The 25,489-nt window shown below is 32.5% G+C and overlaps 1 protein-coding gene across 16 annotated transcripts in view; it reads right to left on the bottom strand.

Annotated features, from left to right (window-relative positions):
* LOC143230047 (C-Jun-amino-terminal kinase-interacting protein 4-like) overlaps positions 1-25,489 on the bottom strand; it is a 100,640-nt gene that overhangs the window by 53,627 nt on the left and 21,524 nt on the right. For 6 of the 16 annotated variants that reach the window (XM_076463011.1, XM_076463012.1, XM_076463018.1 and 3 more), the window contains 4 exons: positions 25,328-25,419; positions 24,584-24,619; positions 4,332-4,370; positions 2,883-2,903 (listed from right to left, as the gene is read on the bottom strand). In XM_076463011.1, the coding sequence (XP_076319126.1) occupies positions 2,883-2,903; positions 4,332-4,370; positions 24,584-24,619; positions 25,328-25,419 (188 nt within the window). The remainder of the gene's footprint in view (positions 1-2,882; positions 2,904-4,331; positions 4,371-24,583; positions 24,620-25,327; positions 25,420-25,489) is intronic. The other 10 variants (XM_076463014.1, XM_076463022.1, XM_076463023.1 and 7 more) reach the window with 6 other exon arrangements.

Raw genomic sequence — 25,489 nt, 5'->3', positions numbered from 1 at the left:
GTGTTATTCTGCAAGATGTGAAAAGGAAAACTTGAATAAATGATAATAAATAATAAATTGACACGTTTAAATTAATGATTATTTATAGCTTAATTATACTTTAACATGGTCTTTTCTGCTTGATAAAGGGTGTTTATTAAAACACCATACAAAAGAAATTAGTAAAAGTTTTCATTTAGATGTGTCAACTGGTTTTATATTTAGTTTCATTTACTTTGAGATTTCAAGTTTTGTGGTGTATTAAGTTTATATTTAATTCTAATTCTCTATACAATTTCCTTTAAAAATCATGATTTTATTCCATTTATGTTGTAATTCTTCAGTTACTGTATAATAAATCTATATTTTCAGATTTCAAGTGAATAATGTTTTAAATTTTTGTATGTGGTTTTATCAGTCTTTAAGTTTTTATTATTTATCCATTTTTATTTCTATACTGTTTTTTTCCTTTCAACATTTTATTTATTGTTGTATGAAAACATGTACTTCTGTGTTTTATTGTTGTATGAAAACACGTACTTCTGTGTTTTATTGTTGTATGAAAACACGTACCTGTGTTTTATTGTTGTATGAAAACACGTACCTCTGTGTTTTATTGTTGTATGAAAACACGTACTCGTGTTTAATTGTTGTACGAAAAAACGTACCTCTGTGTTTTATTGTTGTACGAAAAAACGTACCCATGTTTTATTGTTGTATAAAAACACGTACCCGTGTTTAATTGTTGTATGAAAACATGTACCCGTGTTTAATTGTTGTACGAAAACACGTACATCTGTGTTTAATTGTTGTACGAAAACATGTACATCTGTTTTATTGTTGTACGAAAACACGTACCTCTGTGCTTTATTGTTGTATGAAAACACGTACACGTGTTTAATTGTTGTATGAAAACACATACCTGTGTTTAATTGTTGTAAGAAAACATGTACCCGTGTTTAATTGTTGTATGAAAACACGTACTCTGTGTTTAATTGTTGTATGAAAACACGTACCTCTGCATTTTATTGTTATATGAAAACACGTACCTCTGTGTTTTATTTTACTTGAATCATTTTGAACTGTAATTTTATTCAAGTTGATAGTCCAGATGTTTCTGAGCTTCATGTATTTCATTTGATTCTGGAAACTATTTAATGTCTTCGTGTTGAATTTGTACACTTTCTTAATTATTGCTTATAATATTTAATACAATTTGGTTTGGTTCACTTAAATCAGATATTTTGAACTAGCTGTTGAAGGATTTATACCTCAATAAAGTATTATGTCCTTTTACAGCAAGGTCACACTTATTTCAAGGGGTGGTACAAAATCTTGTATACATTACAATTAGGTTTCATATCCTTCTAAAAGGAATGTTAGAATGAGGTGGGGTTTATATCCCTTTAAAATATATAATGAAATGAGTATTTATCAGAGACTGTATGACTCGACATTAGAAGCTTTAAATTAATGTATCTGCATTACTCTTCTTGATGTTCATCTTCTATACACGTTATTCCAACATGAAATCGACAGTGGACACTAAAGTGTGTGTAATGCTACAAGAGTACTTTGTCTCTGCATTGATAAACATTTAGTTATATTTTTATATATATTTTTCCTTTCTGATTGATATTTCCTGACCTTGCAAAGTATTACTGTATACTTATGTTCCAAAATTTGCCTTTCTTTATACAGTTTAAAATTTCTGATGCTTATATAATACATATAAAAAGTTGTCTCACATATCAAGGATGTTTTTATGTTGCTTACACAAGAAGAATGGAAAACATGTTGGAAAATCTGTATTTTCTGCACAATTTCTCTAAGGTTTGCAATTTTCAGATAAATTCAAGCAAGTGAAATTACTTTATACTATAAATACTAATAAACTTGTTTTAATGTCCATTTGACATGAATTCAGTCCATATCATCTTCTCATCACGTAGTAGCCATATGAAGTGCTTACAAGTATAAACATGCAATATTCAAACTAGTAGAATAATTCCATTACACATGACACTTATAAAAAATTAGATATTTAGGATAACAATAACCTAAAACAGAACCTCTAGAGCTGAAAGAAAACAAGAACTACCTGAAAAACAAAACTACATTATTGGGAAACATAACATAGCATTGAACCTATTTTAAAGCAAGTTTAAAAACTACATTATCAGGAACAGAGCATAACATTGAACTTATTTTAAACAAGTAATTCCATTACACATGACACTTATAAAAAATTAGATATTTAGGATAACAACAACCTAAAACAGAACCTCTAGAGCTGAAAGAAAACAAGAACGACCTGAAAAACAAAACCACATTATTGGGAAACATAACATAGCATTGAACCTATTTTAAAGCAGGTTTAAAAACTACATTATCAGGAACATAACATAACATTGAACTTATTTTAAAGCAGGTTTATAAACTACTTTATTAGGAGCATAACAAAATATCAACCCTATTCTGAAGTAGGTTTAAAAACTACTTTATCAGAAACATAATATAACATTGAACCTATTTTAAAGCAGGTTCAAAGTTTATCATTTTTTTAAATATTTTGTGTTCAACAAAACTTCTATGAATGAAAAGTGTACAGCATCTTTCCTATTTTAAGGATTTTTTTTTCAACATTCATGAATAAGAAAAATATAAACAATAAAAATAATTTACTACAATCATATAAAAATAATTTCATAAATCTAACTAACTGTATCACTAGGATTAAAACATTTTTGTTTTTTTTTTAAATAGGCTTAACAATTAACATTGTAATTTTGTTTTAACTGTAATTGTCAAACTTGTTATCAACAGAACATGACTTTTAGTAGCTGAGAGATATTTTGGAGTTAATAGTGTTTACTATTTAAAAGCTAAAGAAGCATGCTTACCAAAGAAGTTGTCAGTAACTACTGCAGGTGAAGAAGAAAAGGGAAAAATGTGTTAACTTGTATTCTACAAGCAACATAAAATACAAGCAAACTGAGCAGAAATATACATTGAAAATATTAAACCAAGATACAATGAATCATAATTAAAACAAATCCAACAACAACTTTCAGCCTGAATGTTAACAGAACTCTAAAGAGTAAGAGAAAGAACAATGTTAAATATAATTTAAAAGTTTTTTTTATTTTTGGACAAACACAGTATAATATTCATGGTTACATCATTGTTGCATCTGATGATGCCATGTAAACCTGTTGAAATGTTGTAACCATAAATATTATAATCTTTTTATCCAACAATAAACAAATTCTAAGTTTAACAGTACTCTCTCTATAACAATATCACCCATATTGTAAAATGTACCTCACTTAAATAGAAGTTTTAAAAATACACAATTACTGTGTGTTTACCAACAAAAAATGGTATAACAGAAATGAGATAACAAGCTTCTGACATCACCACTGTTGTTAGTATTTACAGAAACACAAAGTTACATTACCAAATTAAAGCTACCTGTATTATCTTCTAGTGATTAAACTGGAAAATTGGTTGAAATCAAACATTGTAACCTTTACTTAATTTGAACTTGTAATAATTAGTTGTTTTAAATAGTAAAAATTACATTTTGTTTTATTTGAACATGTCACTACCTAGGCAATGTGATGTACAGTGTTGTTTAAAAAGAGATGAAAGCAAATATCTTAAAACAGTATTAATAGCTTATAATACAATAAGTAAAATATTTAGATTCAAATTTTTCTCCAAAATATTTACACAAGTTTTGTTAGTATTATTAAAACAACAGAATTGAATCAGATTGAAATACTTTATACAAAGGAAGATATAAAACAAGCAGTATTAGAGAGCAGAACCAACAGTTCTAAAGTGGAATGTTATATAAATACTGTTGAAAATAACTGTAAACATATAAAAAAAATGCTGAAAAAATTTTTGTAGTTATACATTACATAACATAAGGAATTAAGTCTTGGTCAAAGTTGGAAAGCATATATCAATGTCAGTCCATTAAAGTTCCAACAATCATTAGCTTACTTTAGCACAATCTTACACTAAGTTCTTCAATTCAGTGCTCACAGGACATTACGTACTAAATAAAGGCCTAACCAACTATTTCTGAAAGATACCCTTTAACTCTTATTCTTTATAAAATTCTACACTATCCCAATATAAAAATATGTTAGCATTTTGAGCAATTTTCTACATTCTAATACAACTGTATATTCTAAGAGAAAGGTTACATGAATATCTACTTTTTTAAAAAATTTCCTTTAACTTAAAAGCTGGTATTTACTTCTTAAGCCTATTGAAAGATTAGACAAATAAAAATACACTAAATATTTGTTTCTTTGAGATAAATGTATGCTTCTCACCCTTCTTTGATTGTTCATTCTCTGTTTCACTGTCACTGTCTACAAACAATGTGGAAGTGCCGGGAAAAAAACAACATGCACATCAGAAAGTTACACCATCAATCAGAAAAAGAAAAATATATCAGCATCATAAAAACCAAACAAAATTCCATGCTAGGTGGTCGACTAGCTTTGTGATTTACTAAGAAAACATTTTCAAAGAAATTATCAGCTCTAAGAAGTTCCACTCTACTACATAAAAACTACACTTTATAAATAATTAAAACAGTCAAACAATTAATGTTTTAGTTACACAGTTTAAAACTTCATTCTGAGACCATCAATGATGTCAAAATAAATACTATACATGTTTCCACCTACAATCACATCATATTCAGGAGAGTAAAATCAAAATTAGTGAAAACAATACATATTAAAACCATTATTCATGCCATTTCTGTACTTTCTGACTTACCAACCCTTCAACCTTAAGATAATTATTTTTGTGTATTTCATTATTCTTACAGATTCTCTGATATTTCTATCCATCCTACAATTCAACTGGACCAAATGATATGATTCAATTAATTGCAATGTTCAATTAATGCATTTTTGTTATTTTTGTAATTTCTCTTATGCTAATTTATTTTAATTCTTTTAATATGACTAAAGTATATACATTCACATTCAATTTGATAAACACTTGTTTTATCCATTAGATTAATTACATCTTTAGTTTTCTTTAATATTTGACTAATTTTATTCAAAAGTTCATTAATCAGAAAAATGTTTTCATTTTGCATTTCATATTTCTAGCCACAAATCTTGCTTGTGAAGATTCTTGGAACTAGTACAACATTACAATTCATACTGCACACACTGTTCCTCAATTTGGCAAAAGATACAAATCTTTATGATGACTCTTGATAGTGGTGAGAGCTTTCTTTTTATTGAGTAATGATAAATCACTTGTAGAATTACATCTGTCAAAGCACAAACTACCAATAAATAACTATAGAATTCTGTGCTTGTCCTGGAGAGCAGATTAAAGGTTTCCTAAACTGAAAATGTATTTCCAGTAACACTTACCTCCATTGACAACATAGAAATTTCTTGATCTCCAGGGTTTCTATTCTTTGCCCATTTAAGCATTGAAAATGCTTGCTTCAGTTTTCTATGCCCCACTCAGAAAGCCTCAAGCAAATTCTAATTTGCAAACTTCTTCCCAACTTCAATGTGCTCTCTATCTAAGTTTGTTTGTTTAGAATTAAGCACAAAGCTACACAATGGGCTATCTGTGCTCTGCCCACCATGGGTATCGAAACCCAGTTTTTAGGGTGTAAGTCCACAGACATACAACTGTGCCACTGGGAGGCCTCTATCTAATAAGCACCTTATTCAGATAATGCAATTACTTTTTCTTGACAAAGCATTTGGCACAGGTTTCTGTCAACAGGAGTGCTGTGTTTATTCATTACTTACAAAATGATTTTCAATATGGTTGATGTTTCCATGGTTACTTTTTCATTTTTATTTACAAATAACTAAATAAAAACAAACAAGCTTACAGATGGATTATGAATTCCTGAGTTAATGTTTTTACTATAGAAGTCAGCCAGATCTATTCTCTTACATCTCTGCTATCTGGTGTTTGACAACAGCCAGGGAAGGGGTCATTTTCAGTAGAAGCAGTCCATGACATGATCCTTTGTGAGATAGAGAATTATATGCAGATTAAGGGTTTCCCTCAGGGAAGGGGGTGTCTGAGGCAGCTTTTGCATACAACTCAGGAACAACCGGTAAGAAGTTACCCATTTTTTTCTAGCTCCTTTTACAAAACTGGCCTCAGAGAATCATTTTGATTAGCCACCTCAAGCCCCTTTTCTTAAGTTGGTTATTTGGGTTTGTAAGGTTTTGGGGTCTCTTCTATTGTATTTTACTCTACTCCTTCCTTATTAGCAGAAAGGATGGCAACTGACTACTTCATTTTCCTCCTTTTCCTGATACTGCTGTCAATGCTGAGTTTGCTGCTCAGTTACATGATGAGGTAGCTATGCCTTGTCATTCACACTTTTTGGATCAGTATACTTTGGCTTATCCTTGTTAGAAGAAGGCCTATTTAGATTCTTAATGGATGGACCCTCCTTTTGGACCTGTGGGGGTCTAGATTTGAACCTGTGATAACTTTAAACAGATTAGTTTTTTTTTTTTCTCTAACTCTCACAACTGTTCTAAGGTATTTTTCTTCAGACAAAAGTTTAATTAATTCTCAAATTGATGAATTGGAGATTTTACTGACATCTATTTAAGTCACATTGTCTTCTGTGGAGCTTCATATTTTTGCCATAAGAAAGTTGGTAGTGATAAAGGCAATAGAGAGGGTTGATCCTATTCTTACAACATTTTATTCATATTTATTCATTGTATCCAAGAAAACAGGAGACTGGCATCCAATCATCACTTTGTATCAATTCAACCAATTTTTAGATCCTCCGTGATTTACAACAGAATCTTTTCTCAACCTGTGACAGCACCTTGCAACAGGGATCTGGATGATCAAGTTCAATGTTACCAACTCTTATCTCCATATTCCCCCATAGCTGAATCTTCCTGAAAGTTTGTGCACAAGGGGCAGATGATGTAGTTCCAGGATCTTCCTTTTTGGTCTTGCATCAACACCTTATGTTTTCTGCAGAGTTGTTCAAGCTTTTCCTCATCACCTGAATTCCTTGGGCCTGTGCACACACTGTTGTATAGTTGACTGGCTCCTTATGGCTCCATCCCATTAATTAGAAGAACAATACTTTGAGATTCTCCTTTCAGAAGCCACAGACATGGGCTTCCTTATCAGGCTGAAAAAAATCTATTTTGTCACCAACATAATATCTGTTCTCTTTGGGTGTGTTTTACAATTCTCACTTAAGTTGTGCTCAACCAGCCCCTATCAGGCTTCAAACCATGGAAATAGCCATAAGGCTTTTACTTCTGACTCCATCTCCTATTGCAATGATGGTTTTCTTTCTCTTTTGTGAATGTAAGCATCCCTTGAACCTCTCATTCTTTTGGGACAAGCACATTAGGTTCATTCAATGGTCACTGTGTGACCAAAAGATCATACATTCCAATCTTTTGAATCATCCTGTTTCAATGCTCATGAGCAACATCATCAGTTGCAAACAGTGGTTGGATTGGAACAACACAATTATTGAGGTACCTATTCCAAAACCTCATCCACAAACATATCTCTTCAGGGATGGGGATTTTATCTCCAAGGTTGGGAATTTCAGGATACGTGGATGGAAGATGAGTCTACCCTCCATATCAAAATTTTCAAACTCCTTGCAGTAGATCAGGCAATGGTTCAAGGTCTGTCTCCCTTAAAGGAAAACTACTTCTTGCTACACTCCAACAATTTCATGCTTGTATTTCAGATTTCTCATAAAGGAGACACATGTTCTCGAGACCTCTGTTTTCATACATTGAATTTTGTCTACTGGGCTCATTCCCATTGTATCAGTCATTTAGCATGTTGTTTTCTAGGAGTGATTAATTTAATTACAGATCACTTGTCTCAACCCAACCAGATTCATGGGTGCTACATCATGAGGTTTTTCAGTGGATTTGCTCCCAGTTTGGGTTTCTAATGATTGATGTCTTTGCAACTCATTATAATTCTTGATTACAGTTGTTTTGGTCTCTGATACCTCATCATCAAGCATTTGCAGTAGATGTGTTCAGTAAGAACTGGAGAAGTTCACATCTGTGTTCCTTTCCCCTAGTTCAGCTGTTACACTGAGTTCTGAGTATGGTTTGTTGTACTCCTTGTTGAGTTCTCTTGGTTGTGCCATGTTAGACAGCCAAAGCATGGTTTATGCTTATTCAGTATCTGCAAGAATGTCCACATCTACCTCATCTGAAATAGCAGTCACTATTGAGATTACCTTCATCAGACATTCTCCACCCAGACATTTGAAAACTCAATCTTCATGATAGGAAGTTTTACACTTCTTTGCCTGACTTGAGGGTTTACCTACTAAGGTTTCTCTGTATTTAACAAAATCTCTTTGTAGGACAACCATGATTGTTTATCAATGAAACTGGAATATCTATTGTTGGTAGTATATTAACCCTTTTGCAATGAGCACAGTATAATATGCATAATTTTATCTGCCCTTTTTGTACACTTAACATATATACATTATAGCTTTCGATACAGCATGTGTATCTTAACAAAATTCAACACTTTCATTAAAGGTCACGAGCTTTTTGTATACAAAATATCAGATTTTTTAATTAAATGTTTTTATTAAAGATTCGTTTAGGAAAATACAGTCTGTTTCATAACTAGTCTGAGTGCAAAGTGATTCATGCTATGATTAAAAATAAGACTATTCTTTTGGTTTGGGTTCAGAAAATTTTTTTCTGTAAAGGAGTGAACAACATTTTGACCTGACGATGACTAAAGAAGGTAGAAAAAAAGTGTTCGCTTCTCTACATAAAAAATTTTCTCAACCCAAACCAGCCATTTTTACATATATATTTTTCTATACAAGTGGGTTTTCTCGCTATCACTGAAAACTATTCTTCGTTCCAAAAATCTCAAACATTTTTTGTGTAATCTATAAAACCTCCTAAATACATTTCAAAAGTTTGTTTTCAGTAAGACTTTATATTTTATGTTATTTTCTATACTCTAACTGTGTAGAGTTTATCATTTAACAAAACTTGTAACCATCATAAAAAATTAGGAAATAAATATAAAATACACTTTTTCATGTTAGAATGACTACATGTTATAATATGAAAATACAAATGTACAGTCTAAGTAGCTAAGTACGAACATACATATTTATTATTTTTTATTATATTGACCTTCCAATCATGCCTACCTAACATTACATAACTTGCATTAATGTGGTGCATGTGCATTCATGTTACATATCCAATAATACAACACTGACCTTTGGTTTTTCCTGTCTTGGTTGCATTTAAGTGGACTAGTATTTTGTAATATACAATCATATTTCAATTATTATACAGATTATTACTATTTTGAAATAAATTATTAAACTTAATTTTCTTAAATAAAATATCAAACAATAAATCAAGAAAAAAGTCAACAATAATCTCTTCTCACTATAACCTTTGTACTTGGTTGCTACTGAACTTAAGTCGCTAAGCATTTTAAAATTTTAGACATAAAGGATATCAAAAATTTTTAAGGTTTTATATATTCAGCTGAATAGTCAAAAATCATAAATAACTACACTGATACTATTGAATTTTACTATAGTTTATTAAGTTTAATAACTAAGATGTATTTAGATTAAAAAATATGAAACTTTAACCAAATTCAAGACACAACCTACCTCCTTCAAATTTTGGATTGAAAGATAGTAGCCTTTTCACAGATTAAGATGGCTGAGAAAACCATTCTAGGGGCATTCTAAGCTGCTGACTGGTCACATTATGTAACAAACTTTATACTTTTTCTTGTTCCTGGGCAGAAAGTGTTATTGCCCAATTGCTTATGCCTAAAGTAAATGGAAAAGACCTATTTTTCTCTTCAAACTTTGCTTTTGTGACCTGGGTAATTAAATTTTTAAATTTACCCATTTTCCAGAACATTCCAAGTAGATTCAGTGCTGAGGCAATTGAAATTGTCTGTAACCTGAACAAGTGGTGCCTCTTCATTGATAGCTGATCCAGAAGCCTCAAAGCTGTGCTGCTCCATTACAGGAATAAGTATCCATCTCTTCCCCTGGCTCATTCGGTGCACCTCAAAGAGAAATACAGCATCAAGACCTTGCTAGAAGCCTTGAAGTACGAAGAATATGGCTGGGAGGTTATTGGAGACTTCAAAATGGTGGCATTTCTGATGGGTCTCCAAGGAGGCTTTACCAAGTTTCCCTATTATCTTTGCCAGGACAACAGGAACAATGCAGCACACTACAACAGGAAGCATTGGTCACAGTGGACCAAGTTCTCTATGGAGAGGCATAATGTCAAGTCTTAGCCACTAGTGGACCTCCAGAAGGTGTTGTTCCAACCATTACACATAAAACTGGGTCTTATGAAACAATTTGTCACAGCTCTTGATAAGGAGTCTACAACTTTCAAGTACCTTCAAGACTTCTTCCCTAAGCTGTCTGAGGCAAAAGTCAAAGCTGGTGTCTTTGTTGGACCACAAATAAAGAAGATCCTGGAGTGCACAGAATTCCCCAAGAAGCTCAGTAGAAAGGAAAAAACAGCTTGGGGCACCTTTGTCACAGTGGTTTGGAGCTTCTTGGGCAATGACAAGGCCGAAAATTGTGTGGAACCGGTTGAGGCTCTGGTGAACAACTACGACAAAATGGGCTGCAGGATGTCCCTGAAAATCCATATCCTTGACGCTCATCTTGATAAATTCAAGAACATGGGAGCCTACTTAGAGGAGCAAGATAAGCACTTCCACCAAGACGTACTGGTCTTTGAACACCACTACCAAGGAGCGTATAACAAAAACATGATGAGAGACTATATTTCGGGGGCTGATACGTGAAAGTGATTTACATTACAGTCGCAAATTTAGAAAAACTACTCACTTCTAAACAATTTTGTTCCTTTTTGTATATCTTTAATGTAAATACATGTAAATCTTGATTCATATATTGTTTTATTCAGACCTTATGTAAACAAAAATGTGCAAATTTGCCCATTTTTACATAAAATATAGGTTAATTTCTAAATTTCATTATCTAGGTCACAAAAGCAAAGATTGAAGGGAATAATGGCCATTTTCTGTACTTTTACAACATAAGCAATTAAGAAATAACACATACTATCCAGGAACAAAATTTGCATTACATAATGTTATTCATGTCATATATTGCAGTAAGCGTACATAAGGCACTGTTTTCACAAATGGAAAGAGTTGGATGGGGCCACTGTGTTTGATTTAGTACACAAGCCATATCTCAGCAAAATAAAAATATATGAAATTCCTATTTTATATTATAGCTTGATAATATCAGTAATTTGAGTTTTTAATTTGTAAGAAACTATAAACGTAGTATTTTCACATCACACACATCTAATTTTAAACAGTGTTGCATTCAACATACTACATGACTCACTAAATCTATATGCAGATATGTTCTTTTAATATTTACTTTTAAATCTAAAACTTAACTCACATATAATATTAAAGTTTGAATTATAATCTGCAATTTGATTTCATAAAATAATAGTTCAATAAACTTTTTGAATGCATGTCAATAGATGTGATGTTGTGGCCTTTGACCCGACCTATTGCTAAAGGGTTAAAAGGTATTTAAACCCTCTTCATACAACAGTATCTACTATATCCCATTTTATAACTTGGGTGTTTGAGAAGAGTTTTGCTTCATCTACAGTAACTTTATATAAGTCATCTTTATCTACAATTTTTAGATATTCCAAATAATGGATAGTTTTTGTATGTCCAGTTCTATCAGATCTACAAAAATCCTTTTGTATTCTTCAGCCCAAACAACCTTTTCAATTACTGAATTGAAGTTTTACATGTGTTGTCTCATCATTTAATTTTTGTTGTTGGCTTGTGATCATTATTTGCAATCTATGTGCATAGGACTAGCTATCATTCCACATTTGTCCTGTTTGTTAGGTATTACAATTTAAAATAGCCTCAAACTGATTTAAATTTTAATATAAATTTAGACATTAATTAAATGTTAAATATATTAAATTTATGACATTAGCCAGCATGATTGATACATACAGTTTAATTTCTGAATACTATAACAGATTTAATATTATATATTTATTTTGGTCGCAAATTTTGCAAAATTTAATTTGCATAAGACTGGAGCAAATGTTTTCAATACTTAATTGGGTAAAGAATGAAAACCCTGAAGTTCAACAAATAGCTATATTATCAGCAGATGATACGTTTTGGAACATGCCTTCTTTTGTCCAAGATCTGGTATGAAAGGATAATTTATCACTAGCATTATAGTAATTATAACATAACATTGCCATGTTAGTATCAGGAGAACAGATAACTATAACACAATCACTGGCTTTGAAGAACATCCAGTGTAAGTTAATGCTTTTATCAGTCTTCTTGTGATAGAGAAAATAAAACATAAAATATAATATTTTAATAAAGGAAAACAATATCCTTATCTCAAAATGTATTTCTGATGTTCACCTCTTCACACAGAATAACTTGATTCCTTTGTGTATCTGCCTGTGAGAATTGCCTGCTGCTAAACCAGACAAAAATTGTGTTTACCATAAACTCCACAGTAAATAATGTTATCATTATGTAACAATAGTTCTATGCCAATAAGAATATGATATTCTTTCCTTTCACAGTAGTTCTGTCCTAAGTACTTGAGTTCAAGTTCTTCATTCTTAGGTGAAACAAAAAGAATGTGTACTTGAAATGAAGATGATGGATGAGATGTGCTGGGTTGTCTATCAGAATTACATTTTCAATTAAGTAAAATGTTAACTTCTCGGATGGTACCTCATCTCCTCAACCAAAGTAGCTATGATTTCACACTGAACTAACAGAGTGGCTGAAGCAAAGAATAAGCTTAGAGGACCTGCTTTGAGAAAGTGCTTAAAGTGAGACCTCATGGAATGTGACACCTAATGTCAGAATATCTATAGGGACACATCCATGAGAGGCTGCATTTTGTCTGAACCAGAGTATACTCTCTGCATGGAAGGAAAGGCAAAAGGACACAAGTGTTGCAGGGATGAGCCAAATCTTAGCATAACCAGCCATGTACACAAAGAGTCAATGAGCCAAGAAATGTAGTGTGATTAGGGTGCAATCAGACAGTACAGTGTGTATCTGACTGGAGTAAAGAAAACTGCTATGTCACAGGAGGAGGGTACACTGACTGTTTAAAGAGTGACCCATATACACAGACAGTGCCAACACGACTACCATTCTTCCCAACAAATTTTGCTAAGTCAACCACCAACAACTGGGAAAAGTAAGTTCCAAGGACCTCCTATGCTCCATGTGAAAAAGGAAGGATGAATTTGCATTGTAAAGGCACAGAAAAGTGCCCAGATCTTCACCAGACACCTGCTGAAAAGATTAATTACTTGATGAAATGCAACTGTTGACTGCATAGCCCTATTTTTAAAAGCTGGCAAGCCTGAGTCAAAGAAGTGGGCAGATACCTGGTGGGATTCTATAAAAGGGAAGACATTGTATTCATCTTTCTCGAATATGGTGCATGGATTAAAGAACAGGGACTCAAGAGAGTCTAAATCCACCAAGATACAAAACAACCAGATGATGGAAAAAATAGGAGACAAAAGTGTGTGGAGTCATTCACATGTCTTGTTCAATGGTGGACTAGAGTGAGGAACCAGAAAGTGAAATAACAAAATCTGTAACAGCCTGCAAGCACTGATATCTGAAGAAGAATACATTAAGTGGAGGACCTGGCAAACCTAACCTCTAATGGTAGAAGATAGATAACAGGCACTTCAACAAAAATGAGTCTCAGTAATGAAACATAAATGCCAGGTAACACTTAACACAAATGACAATCCAGTTCTGAATGAGCATAGAGGTGAGAAACTGAAAGTAAAGAGGAAAACAGTCTTCTTCCTAAGCAGTCAACACCTTAGAGGAAAAAAAGCCCTGATAAGAATAGAGAAGTAGTTATAAAGAAAGAGACTGCAAAAAGCATCAGACATATACATCAAAATGATGATGACCACAAGTGAGAAGAAAGAAATATGCTTTCATGAAAAGATTATGCAAGAAGATGAAGTCAATATCTTGGACACTGATAAAACTAAATTAAGGTCCCAATCAAGCATGTAGTAGGATAAAGGTTTTGGTGAGAAAGGAAAAAATATGAACAAAGTGAAGAGGACAGTGGAAGAAAATACATGGTAGTAACTGGAAAGGTAAAATGTTGTTGATAAAACTGTTTCATAATCAGCAATGGAGGAAGTTAGCGGTCTATGGTTGAACAACCACATGAAAAAGGATAAAAAACAACATAGTTCATAGTCAGATGGACTGAAGAATGGGAGTGACAGATGGGTCATAATGAAAAAAACCTGTCACTTATGTTCATAAATAGGCAAAGTTGAAGGACAACAGAAATGGGAGAACTATGCAATCAAAGAGATCAATTTTATAGGCAGTGAGCAAGACATGTCACATATTTAAAGATGAAGGGACAACACTAAGTGAGAGAGAGGCATGTGTGATTGGAGCAAGAAAGAGTGGGAATTGGAACAAAGTAAAAGAGAGACAAGATATTAATTGATGAACTGTTGGAAATGAGTTTTGCCAACCAAAGATAAACCACCAACAGAATATGAGAAAGCAATGACATGAGAAGGAACATGAAGGAGTACACAGGTGTAGAGAAAAAAGTGAGAATAATTTTGGTTAAGGGATGAAGAACTGAGCCAAAAAAGAGGAATTTTGGTGTTGATAGGAGTGCCCAACCATGAGCAAACCCAATGAAAATTTGAAAGTGAAGAAACTATTCTGTTGGTAGAATCTTGTCTGGCTGAGAGAGGTGATTAGAAGTGCAAAAAAGGAGACTGAAATGTTGACTCTGGGGCATTCAGAGATCAAGTGAAAAGAACCACTGGAGAGAAAAGAGTGCACCATATGGAACTGAAGGATGACAAGAAATCAGTGGTAACCACACACTAGTTCTTGATCTTCTTAGGGACCACAAAGAAACAAAAGTAATAACTTGGAGTAGGGGTAAATACTCAATAGATGACAATCTTGACGAAAAGATTTGAAATTGCATTCTTGATACTAAAGATAAATGAGATGAGAGGAAGGAGAAAAGGAAACTGAAAAAGGGTGAAAAGAGAAGAAGTCAGCCATGAGTGAGAATCTGAAGAAGGACTAAGTGGTGGCAGAAAATGGATACCAAAGGCTAGCAAAGAGAGAGAGAGAGTATAGCTTCCATAAGGCCAAACTCAACAGGATACTCACCAATAAGATGAGTGATGACCCCGATAATCAAACTGGGAAGAAGGAACATCAGCTGAATAGATAAAAGGAGGAGCCTCAGTATGCATGAAGAAACCTACATGTCAGAGTAGCAGGTAATAACCAAATTTCTTTTTCTTAAGTGAAATAAAAGAAACCATGCTGGTTGTGTGAAACACAAACACTAAATAAGATAATTGTGAAACAAAAATTAAAACACTCATACACTATCATAAATCTCAAATAAATAAGTAACAATTTTGGAATATGTCTGTTCAAGAAAATGCAGAGGAAAAGAATGAAATTAATCTGAGCACAAGTGCTTTGGAAGAGTTGCTGTGCAAGAATGTTGTATCATTCCTTCACTGGTGGAGAGCTATTAGTGCAAAAGGATGACATTATGTACTTAGAGCATTTCATGTTAAACGTGTTTCATAGGCGAGATTTAGCTCAAGGTTCTTCACATGTTAATCTCATCAGTAGATGCACAAAGAATTAAGCTATTTTGTACATTAAGATGAGGTATCATCTCAAATAAATTTTTGATATTTATTTTAGGAGGTTCTGGGGGTTATGCAAATGAAATATTAAAATTATAAGATGAAAGTATATTTTTAATCTTAACATGAAAATTAATTACACTCAGCCAAGTCAAATTCAAAGTCAGACTCTGACTACATAAATTTGCAAACAAATCTCTGGTACAAATATATTAAAAGTTATAATTTTCCTATAATAAAATGTGCCTCTTATAGGTACTTACCTCCTTTCACATAAATAGTTATTCTCATTCAGTGCTGACCTCTCTATATGCACAATTTTTTTGTGCATACCACAAGCCTTGATGCTCCCATCCTTCTGGAATTGACTGATTCCAACGTGTCTTACACAAAAATCATGATGCAACAACCTTCCATTTGTAGGAGTGTGATGTGCTCTCTGGACGCATATGACTTTGCTATTCAATTCTATCACACTATCACTTTGAGTTTTGGCAGGAAAAAGAAGTACCAGTTTTCAATGGGGAGGAAGGGTGGCAAATGTGAGAGAAGTTAAGTACCCATTGGAAATAAATTTTCAATACACAAAAATTACATTTTGTGAGAGAGTACATTACCTTTTATCACATAAATAGTTAGAATCTCACATTGAACAGGTGAAGTGATTAACAAAATCGAAAAAAGAAGCATCATTCAGAAGTATCTGAATGACACTCCCAAAGAGATCTTTAGAGTTGCAAGTCATATGTGGGAGACCACAACACTTCTGTACCAAATATACTCTTCACCTAGTAGGAAAAAGTGTCATAGATATAAGTCAAAACAGAGAGTAGCAAATTCAATAGGAAGTATACTTTGGTCAGGTAGTAGTCTGAAACACACTGCAGATGAGTCTCAATTCCATAATATAAAAATGTGTGCAAGAGTAAAAGAATGTGCCTCAAGGTGCAGAATGATTGGAGCATGACAGACCATGCATGGTAAGTCAATTACATCCAAAATCCAGACCACAGGGAACTGCTTGGACAGCATGAGGATCATATCACTGGTAAGTCAACTACAATCCAAAGTCTGGCTACTGGTAACTGACATCCATGTGAGGGTAGAAAAGAGGATCATACTGCTGACAAGTCAACTAAAATCCAAAACCCTGGCCACCAGGAACTAACATTCATCATACCATCTTCACCTTAAGTTCATGAGACCATAGAGAATCTCATACCCTCCCTGACCTATGATAGAACACATAATAACAGTGTTAGAAATCAATTAACCAATCCAGGAATCTGACATCAAAAAGACATCTGTGTTATATAAACCAATCTACTCAAAAACAAAATGGCACAAACCACTCTAAGTGCAGTAACATCCTCAGAATAATAAGAACACTGAGGGATAACAAAAAGAGAAAAACTACAGTAACCAATGAGTATCTCCATTATCAAAACAAGGATAGTGTAACAAGTGTATAAATAAGTGAAAGAATAGAAACAGCCATAATAAATGTGTGTGAGAACTTATGTTGGTTGATTCAGCTCTAAATTCAAAACCCAGCCACTGGGAATTGACATTCACATGGAAGTAGGATGAACAATCCCAGTCAGAGGGGTGATCTGCAGTTATCATGGTTCACTCCAATGTTATGCAGTGGAGGACATCTTGTCATCTACTCTAGCAGAACACCACCATCCTGCTATTAACTGAATGGTTTTATCATCATTTATGTAAATTGGGTGTGTTTGTATATATTTAAATTTATTTTTCTTTAACACATTCAGAAGGATGACTCTATACTCTATCACAGCAGCAGCTTGGACTTGGAAAATGTAAGAACTTTCAAACTCACTAGATGAAAAAGGGGAAAAAGTATAGTGGTGAGTCCAAAGGAAACAACAACACGTGAGACAGTGCAATGGGTAATCATGAAATCAAAATTTGAAAAGCAGACCCAATTTACTCAATAGAAGGCATGACAGGGATTGGCATATACCCTCCTTCTGCTTTACCCATGAATTCCATGGGTATGTTACAGGACGGACATATTAATGAAGTAAATATATTATGAGAATAAACCTACAAGGAATCTTGTGGAATACACCATCTCAACATATATGTTTCGTGTCAATGGAATTATGATCGTCAAGTCATTGTGGCCTTACAGTGCAGCTTTTACTGGACAGGCACCACTCATTGCAGAGTGGGACCCATAAAGAGAAAAAGAGGGACATGCCCATGAAAAATAAGAAACACATATACTAAAAGGAAACTTGCACAGTCAGTGTCACAAAAGAGTGACAGGATGGCAAAGGGTGGATGATGATACCTCAATAAGGATGAAACAGTTATGCAAAGTAGAGAATGGGAGATGAATATATAGGAGGTGTGGTTCCAGGGCTCAACAGATGACAGGTTTGACATACAGTGAAAAAAAAAGATATGTAATTAGGATGAAGACACCAGGAACTGATGACAGGAAGAAGGGTTTAAGGAATAAAAAGACTATCAAATTGGAGCTGTAATCGTATGGGTCAGGGTGGAAGGGGAAAAAATATCACAGACAAAGCAATGGAATAAGGGAGGGAAAAATAGTGGGAAACGGATTTGAAGGATAAAAACCCTTGAAAACAATAAAGCAATGTCAAAGAAGAAAAGTAAATTGTGAAACATGTCTAAAACAAAAACTGAGATAGGCCTAGCAGATTCTGCAGTAGAGGACTAGAATGTAATCCACGATATAATAGAGGAAAAACTGACAAAATCTGGGCAATCTGAAACGTGTTCAGTTGTTATAGAAGGAAGGCAAGTGACAGTGGGAGCAAGTAGGATGGACCCCAGCTCCCAGGGGCCCACATGAACAAAATTTATTGTAAGAGGAATATATTATAAATTAAACAAAATTAACAGTAAGAAAGTTGGTAATGAAAGAAACATACTTAATATGTTATGTATTGAAGAACAACAAAATAGTTAACTGAACTAATGATTAATCCAGAAGTAAAACCACAAGTAAACCAAAATTAAAAGACACTTGTTAAGCCTAAGCTAAAAAGATATTTAACTTAATTAGCAATTAAGTTGCAAGTAGAACTACAGCTAAACTGAAAATAACACTCATGTTAAGCCTAATAGAACAGTGCAGGACAAAAAATATCACTAAGCTCTAAAATAAAATTCTTAATCCAACAATAATTATAATAATAACAAAATGAAATAAACATTTACTTATAAAATGAAACATGTATTAACAATAATGTATGTATTAGATGTGGCATATGTGAACCTGACGATGACCGAAGAAGGTTGAAATGTTGTTCACTCCTCTACATAAAAAATTTTCTCAACCCAAACAAGCCGTTTTTACATATACATTTCTCTACAAGTGGGTTTTCTCGACATCACTGAAATAAAGTTTTTGTATGAAGTAATAAGTTCCATAACTGAGTAGATATAGAAAATAATTCTACTTTGGAGTAACTCAACAAGTTATAAATATCACTATTGTATAGAAAAAAAAAAAGAGTAAACTTTTTGAGAGAAATTAATAAAAAGATGAATAAAAAATTAAAAGAGCAATAATTACACATTACAACATAAATACAGCTAAATGAGAAGTAATAGTCCAATATAAACAACATGAGTACAGCTAAATGAGAAGTAATAGTCCAATATAAACAACATGAGTACAGCTAAATGAGAAGTAATAGTCCAATATAAACAACATGAGTCCAGCTAAATGAGAAGTAATAGTCCAATATAAACAACATGTGTACAGCCAAATGAGAAGTAATAGTCCAATATAAACACGTGTACAGCTAAATGATAAGTAATAGTCCAATATAAACAACATGTGTACAGCCAAATGAGAAGTAATAGTCCAATATAAACAACATGTGTACAGCCAAATGAGAAGTAATAGTCCAATATAAACAACATGAGTCCAGCTAGATGAGAAGTAATAGTCCAATATAAACAACATGTGTACAGCTAAATGAGAAGTAATAGTCCAATATAAACAACATGAGTCCAGCTAAATGAGAAGTAATAGTCCAATATAAACAACATGAGTACAGCCAAATGAGAAGTAATAGTCCAATATAAACAACATGTGTACAGCTAAATGAGAAGTAATAGTCCAATATAAACAACATGAGTCCAGCTAAATGAGAAGTAATAGTCCAATATAAACAACATGTGTACAGCCAAATGAGAAGTAATAGTCCAATATAAACACGTGTACAGCTAAATGAGAAGTAATAGTCCAATATAAACAACATGAGTCCAGCTAAATGAGAAGTAATAGTCCAATATAAACAACATGTGTACAGCCAAATGAGAAGTAATAGTCCAATATAAACACGCGTACAGCTAAATGAGAAGTAATAGTCCAATATAAACAACATGAGTCCAGCTAAATGAGAAGTAATAGTCCAATATAAACAACATGTGTACAGCCAAATGAGAAGTAATAGTCCAATATAAACAACATGTGTACAGCCAAATGAGAAGTAATAGTCCAATATAAACAACATGTGTACAGCTAAATGAGAAGTAATAGTCCAATATAAACAACATGTGTACAGCCAAATGAGAAGTAATAGTCCAACATAAACAACATGAGTACAGCTAAATGAGAAGTAATAGTACAATATAAACAACATGTGTACAGCCAAATGAGAAGTAATAGTCCAATATAAACAACATGTGTACAGCCAAATTAGAAGTAATAGTCCAATATAAACAACATGTGTACAGCCAAATTAGAAGTAATAGTCCAATATAAGCAACATGTTTACAGCCAAATGAGAAGTAATAGTACAATATAAACAACATGTGTACAGCCAAATGATAAGTAATAGTCCACTATAAACAACATGTGTACAGCCAAATGAGAAGTAATAGTCCAATATAAACAACATGAGTACAGCCAAATGAGAAGTAATAGTCCAATATAAACAACATGAGTACAGCCAAATGAGAAGTAATAGTCCAATATAAACAACATGAGTCCAGCTAAATAAGTAATAGTCCACTATAAACAACATGTGTACAGCCAAATGAGAAGTAATAGTCCAATATAAGCAACATGTGTACAGCCAAATGAGAAGTAATAGTCCAATATAAACAACATGAGTACAGCCAAATGAGAAGTAATAGTCCAATATAAACAACATGAGTCCAGCTAAATGAGAAGTAATAGTCCAATATAAACAACATGTGTACAGCCAAATGAGAAGTAATAGTCCAATATAAACAACATGAGTACAGCCAAATGAGAAGTAATAGTCCACTATAAACAACATGTGTACAGCCAAATGAGAAGTAATAGTCCAATATAAACAACATGAGTACAGCCAAATGAGAAGTAATAGTCCAATATAAACAACATGTGTACAGCCAAATGATAAGTAATAGTCCAATATAAACAACATGTGTACAGCCAAATGAGAAGTAATAGTCCAATATAAACAACATGAGTACAGCTAAATGAGAAGTAATAGTCCAATATAAACAACATGTGTACAGCCAAATGATAAGTAATAGTCCAATATAAACAACATGTGTACAGCCAAATGAGAAGTAATAGTCCAATATAAACAACATGAGTACAGCCAAATGAGAAGTAATAGTACAATATAAACAACATGAGTCCAGCTAAATGAGAAGTAATAGTACAATATAAACAACATGAGTACAGCCAAATGAGAAGTAATAGTCCAATATAAACAACATGTGTACAGCCAAATGAGAAGTAATAGTCCAATATAAACACGTGTACAGCTAAATGATAAGTAATAGTACAATATAAACAACATGAGTACAGCCAAATGAGAAGTAATAGTCCACTATAAACAACATGTGTACAGCCAAATGAGAAGTAATAGTCCAATATAAACAACATGTGTACAGCCAAATGATAAGTAATAGTCCAATATAAACAACATGTGTACAGCCAAATGAGAAGTAATAGTCCAATATAAACAACATGAGTACAGCCAAATGAGAAGTAATAGTACAATATAAACAACATGAGTCCAGCTAAATGAGAAGTAATAGTACAATATAAACAACATGAGTACAGCCAAATGAGAAGTAATAGTCCAATATAAACAACATGTGTACAGCCAAATGAGAAGTAATAGTCCAATATAAACACGTGTACAGCTAAATGATAAGTAATAGTACAATATAAACAACATGAGTACAGCCAAATGAGAAGTAATAGTCCACTATAAACAACATGTGTACAGCCAAATGAGAAGTAATAGTCCAATATAAACAACATGAGTACAGCCAAATGAGAAGTAATAGTCCAATATAAACAACATGAGTACAGCCAAATGAGAAGTAATAGTACAATATAAACAACATGAGTCCAGCTAAATGAGAAGTAATAGTACAATATAAACAACATGAGTACAGCCAAATGAGAAGTAATAGTCCAATATAAACAACATGTGTACAGCCAAATGAGAAGTAATAGTCCACTATAAACAACATGTGTACAGCCAAATGAGAAGTAATAGTCCAATATAATTGAACAGATGGAATCAGAAGCATTAAGAGAGTATGTTGCACTCTTATTGGTGGAGGCTTGCTGCATGATGATTTGCATGCAAGATGCATTGGAATCAGTCAATTGTGGGTGAGTGGGAGTGTTAAGCCTTGCGACATGCACAAATATTTTTTTCTGCATAAAGAAATCAACATTAAATTAGTATAGCTATTTATGTGAGTGCAGGTAATATATCATATCAGAAAATCTGATTCTCTACGAACAAATAACTTTTAATGTTTATGGAAAAGCTCACCAAATTTTGTGAAGACAAAACATAGAATATTCAGTTATAGTTTATACAGTTTCATGGTAACATGATGATTACAAGGTTAGTCATTTTGATTGAACTTTTATACACACACACAAAGGTAAAAAGACCTATTATTTTTTGTGATATTCAAGGTCATTGTTTTCAAGAATAGCTGACTCTTTTTATAGACTGGTTTTGAATTCAGTGCAAAACTACACAAAGGCTATACATGCTAACCATCCCTAATTTAGCAGTGTAAGACCAGTGGGAAAAAAGCTAGTCATCACCACCCCATTGCCAACTCCTGGGCTACTCTTTTACCAATGAATAGTGGGATTGACCATCACATTGTAATGCCCCCACAGCTGAAAGGGCAAGCATGTTTGGTGTAAAGGGGATTCAAACCCGAAACCCTTGGATTACGAGTCAAGTGCCTTAACAACCTGGCCATGCTGGGTCCATTTTTATAAAAAATAAAAATCAGTAAACATTTAACAAACAGCTGATAACTTAAGGTCAAATTTCACAAATAATTTCTGCTGACATTGTTATCACATACTTGTAGAAGTCACATGAAACCAATGCCTTATAAATATCCATTTTTTACCTTTCTATAAAAAAAACTGATTAAAACCTTTCAATTTAAATTTCTTCCTTTAATCTACATTTAGAGAACAGATACATTTAAAAGTCACAAAAGCCATAGGGAGGACCTTTATAAGCATGTCTTTATATTTCATTCCTTATAAAACCAACTCAATTATACAAATTTCACGCTACCCAAAGGTGTAACTCTGTAGATTTTATGGAATTTCATCATTAGAACTAAACACAAAATGATTTTCATGGCATGGTTCCCTGACTATACCATGTGTAATTGAATCTGGAAAGAAGTTTAGTTCACCAAATATGCCTACAATATTTTTAATAATTTCAAGTATTTAAATACTAATTTTCACTGAAGTTAGCTTTACATTAAGCTAGTAGACCTTCATGCATCAATATAAAATAAACAAACATGTTAAGTGACAACAGAAAAAGAAGCATAAAACAATTTAATCAAGATTTTCAGTTTATAGCAAGAAACATATCAAACATGCTTTAACAGTTTCCATGCACACTTTGTCATTATGGTCGCTAAAACACAGTATTTAAATCATTAGACTATTTCAACTTAAACTACAAATCAAGTGAAAAAAATTAAAGTAGAAACATTGATAGTGAGATAAACGTTTTAAACAACCATTTTAATACAGATACTGAATGAATAATAACTGGTGACTATGTTAGCAACTTGATTAAATTGATGTTAAAAACAATTTAAAACAACAATCCCAGTTGATAAAAAAGCAATATGAATTATAATTATCACTAATAATAATTTTAGAGTAAAATAAACGATTAATTTTAAATTCCAAATGAAATAATGAAACACACTAATTAATGTTGTTAGCCCAGAAAAGCCAAGAGCTGTTGGGTTGATTATAAATAAATTATCACTATTGTTACTCCTAATTGTAAAAGGTTAATGTTTTACTACATTTATTTCAGTTTTATTAGCTAAATAAAAATAAACAAACTGAGCAAATAGCAATAACCAATTTGGGCACACATTCAATATACTACATTACTCCAACTAAAACACACTTAAGTAGTGAAAATTAAGAAGTGTTCCCTTTCTCAGAAAGCTAAAGTCGCCTTAACTTAAAATCTATTGAATCTGAAGGAAAAGTTTGAACACTTGTCTCAGTCTCTTCACTGGTTTCAGAAAAAATAAAAAGGACATCTTATGTAGGACATGGTACTGATTTGACTAAAGAGGCAACACTTCATGTATTAGCTTATCACATGAATAAGCATTTGCAAGTTATACAAATGTAGACTATTAAATGTCAGGAATAGGTGGATATAACAAAAACAATCAGTGTCTATATTTTGTTAATTAGTCAAGAAAATAACAACTATCATATTTCAAACTCAACTAACCAGCAGATGCAAACTCCCCTGGATGAACATATCCACCTCAGATTGCGTGAAAATCAAAGTAAAAAATATATAAATATCTCAAATTAAACAATTATTTTTACTTTTAACACACGTCATCTAAATCCTAATGTTCCTTTATATGTTCATATATATTTGTGTTCTTAAACAAACTTGTTTTTATTACATGCGGGGATATTACTAAAATGCTAGATAAATTATTATCCTAAAAAAGAAATTAAAGATACATACTTGATGGACATGCATATTTTGTATCCATCTTACTTAAATTTAACTTACAGAACTTTAATTTGTCAGCTTTACTAAAGTCTTATCTAAAAGGACAATATACATCTAAGAATTTAGTGTTGTCATTTAGTTAAAGATTAGTAAATGCTATACTTTATGAAAATATGTTTAAGAAATATTTCAAAAAACTGATTTTTCATATAAAATACATAATTGAAAACTGTAAGATTAATATCTGTATTAATAAAACAATTAAAATAATTTTAATAACGTATATTGATTTCTTCACGTAATATTTCTCTGCTTAAGTTTGAATTTTTCATTGTACGTTTTAACACCTCTAATGATCAAGGAATTACATAATATTTTCTCACTTCAAGTTTAGTTAGCATATCTGCATGACTGAAACTTCACACAATCAGCATGTGACTCGATAATTATGATTGAATAGGAATAACAAATAGGTGAAATAAAAACAAAATACAATTTTGTACATACCTGAAATATCACTTCCATCATCTACTTCTTCCAGAGCATCTGTGTCATGAAACCGGAGTTCCTGATACAACGTGTTAGGTCTTCTTTGTTCCCTATGACAATAACCATACTTTTATTTCTTGTTTCTGTTTTTAGAAACTTTTCATGTTGTTGTCTTTCTAA

This window comes from Tachypleus tridentatus, chromosome 10 (genome assembly GCF_004210375.1).
Source record: "Tachypleus tridentatus isolate NWPU-2018 chromosome 10, ASM421037v1, whole genome shotgun sequence".
Lineage (NCBI taxonomy): Eukaryota > Metazoa > Arthropoda > Merostomata > Xiphosura > Limulidae > Tachypleus > Tachypleus tridentatus.
The sequence above is the reverse complement of the archived record's forward strand: the minus strand, read 5'-3'. Positions and strand labels throughout refer to the sequence as shown.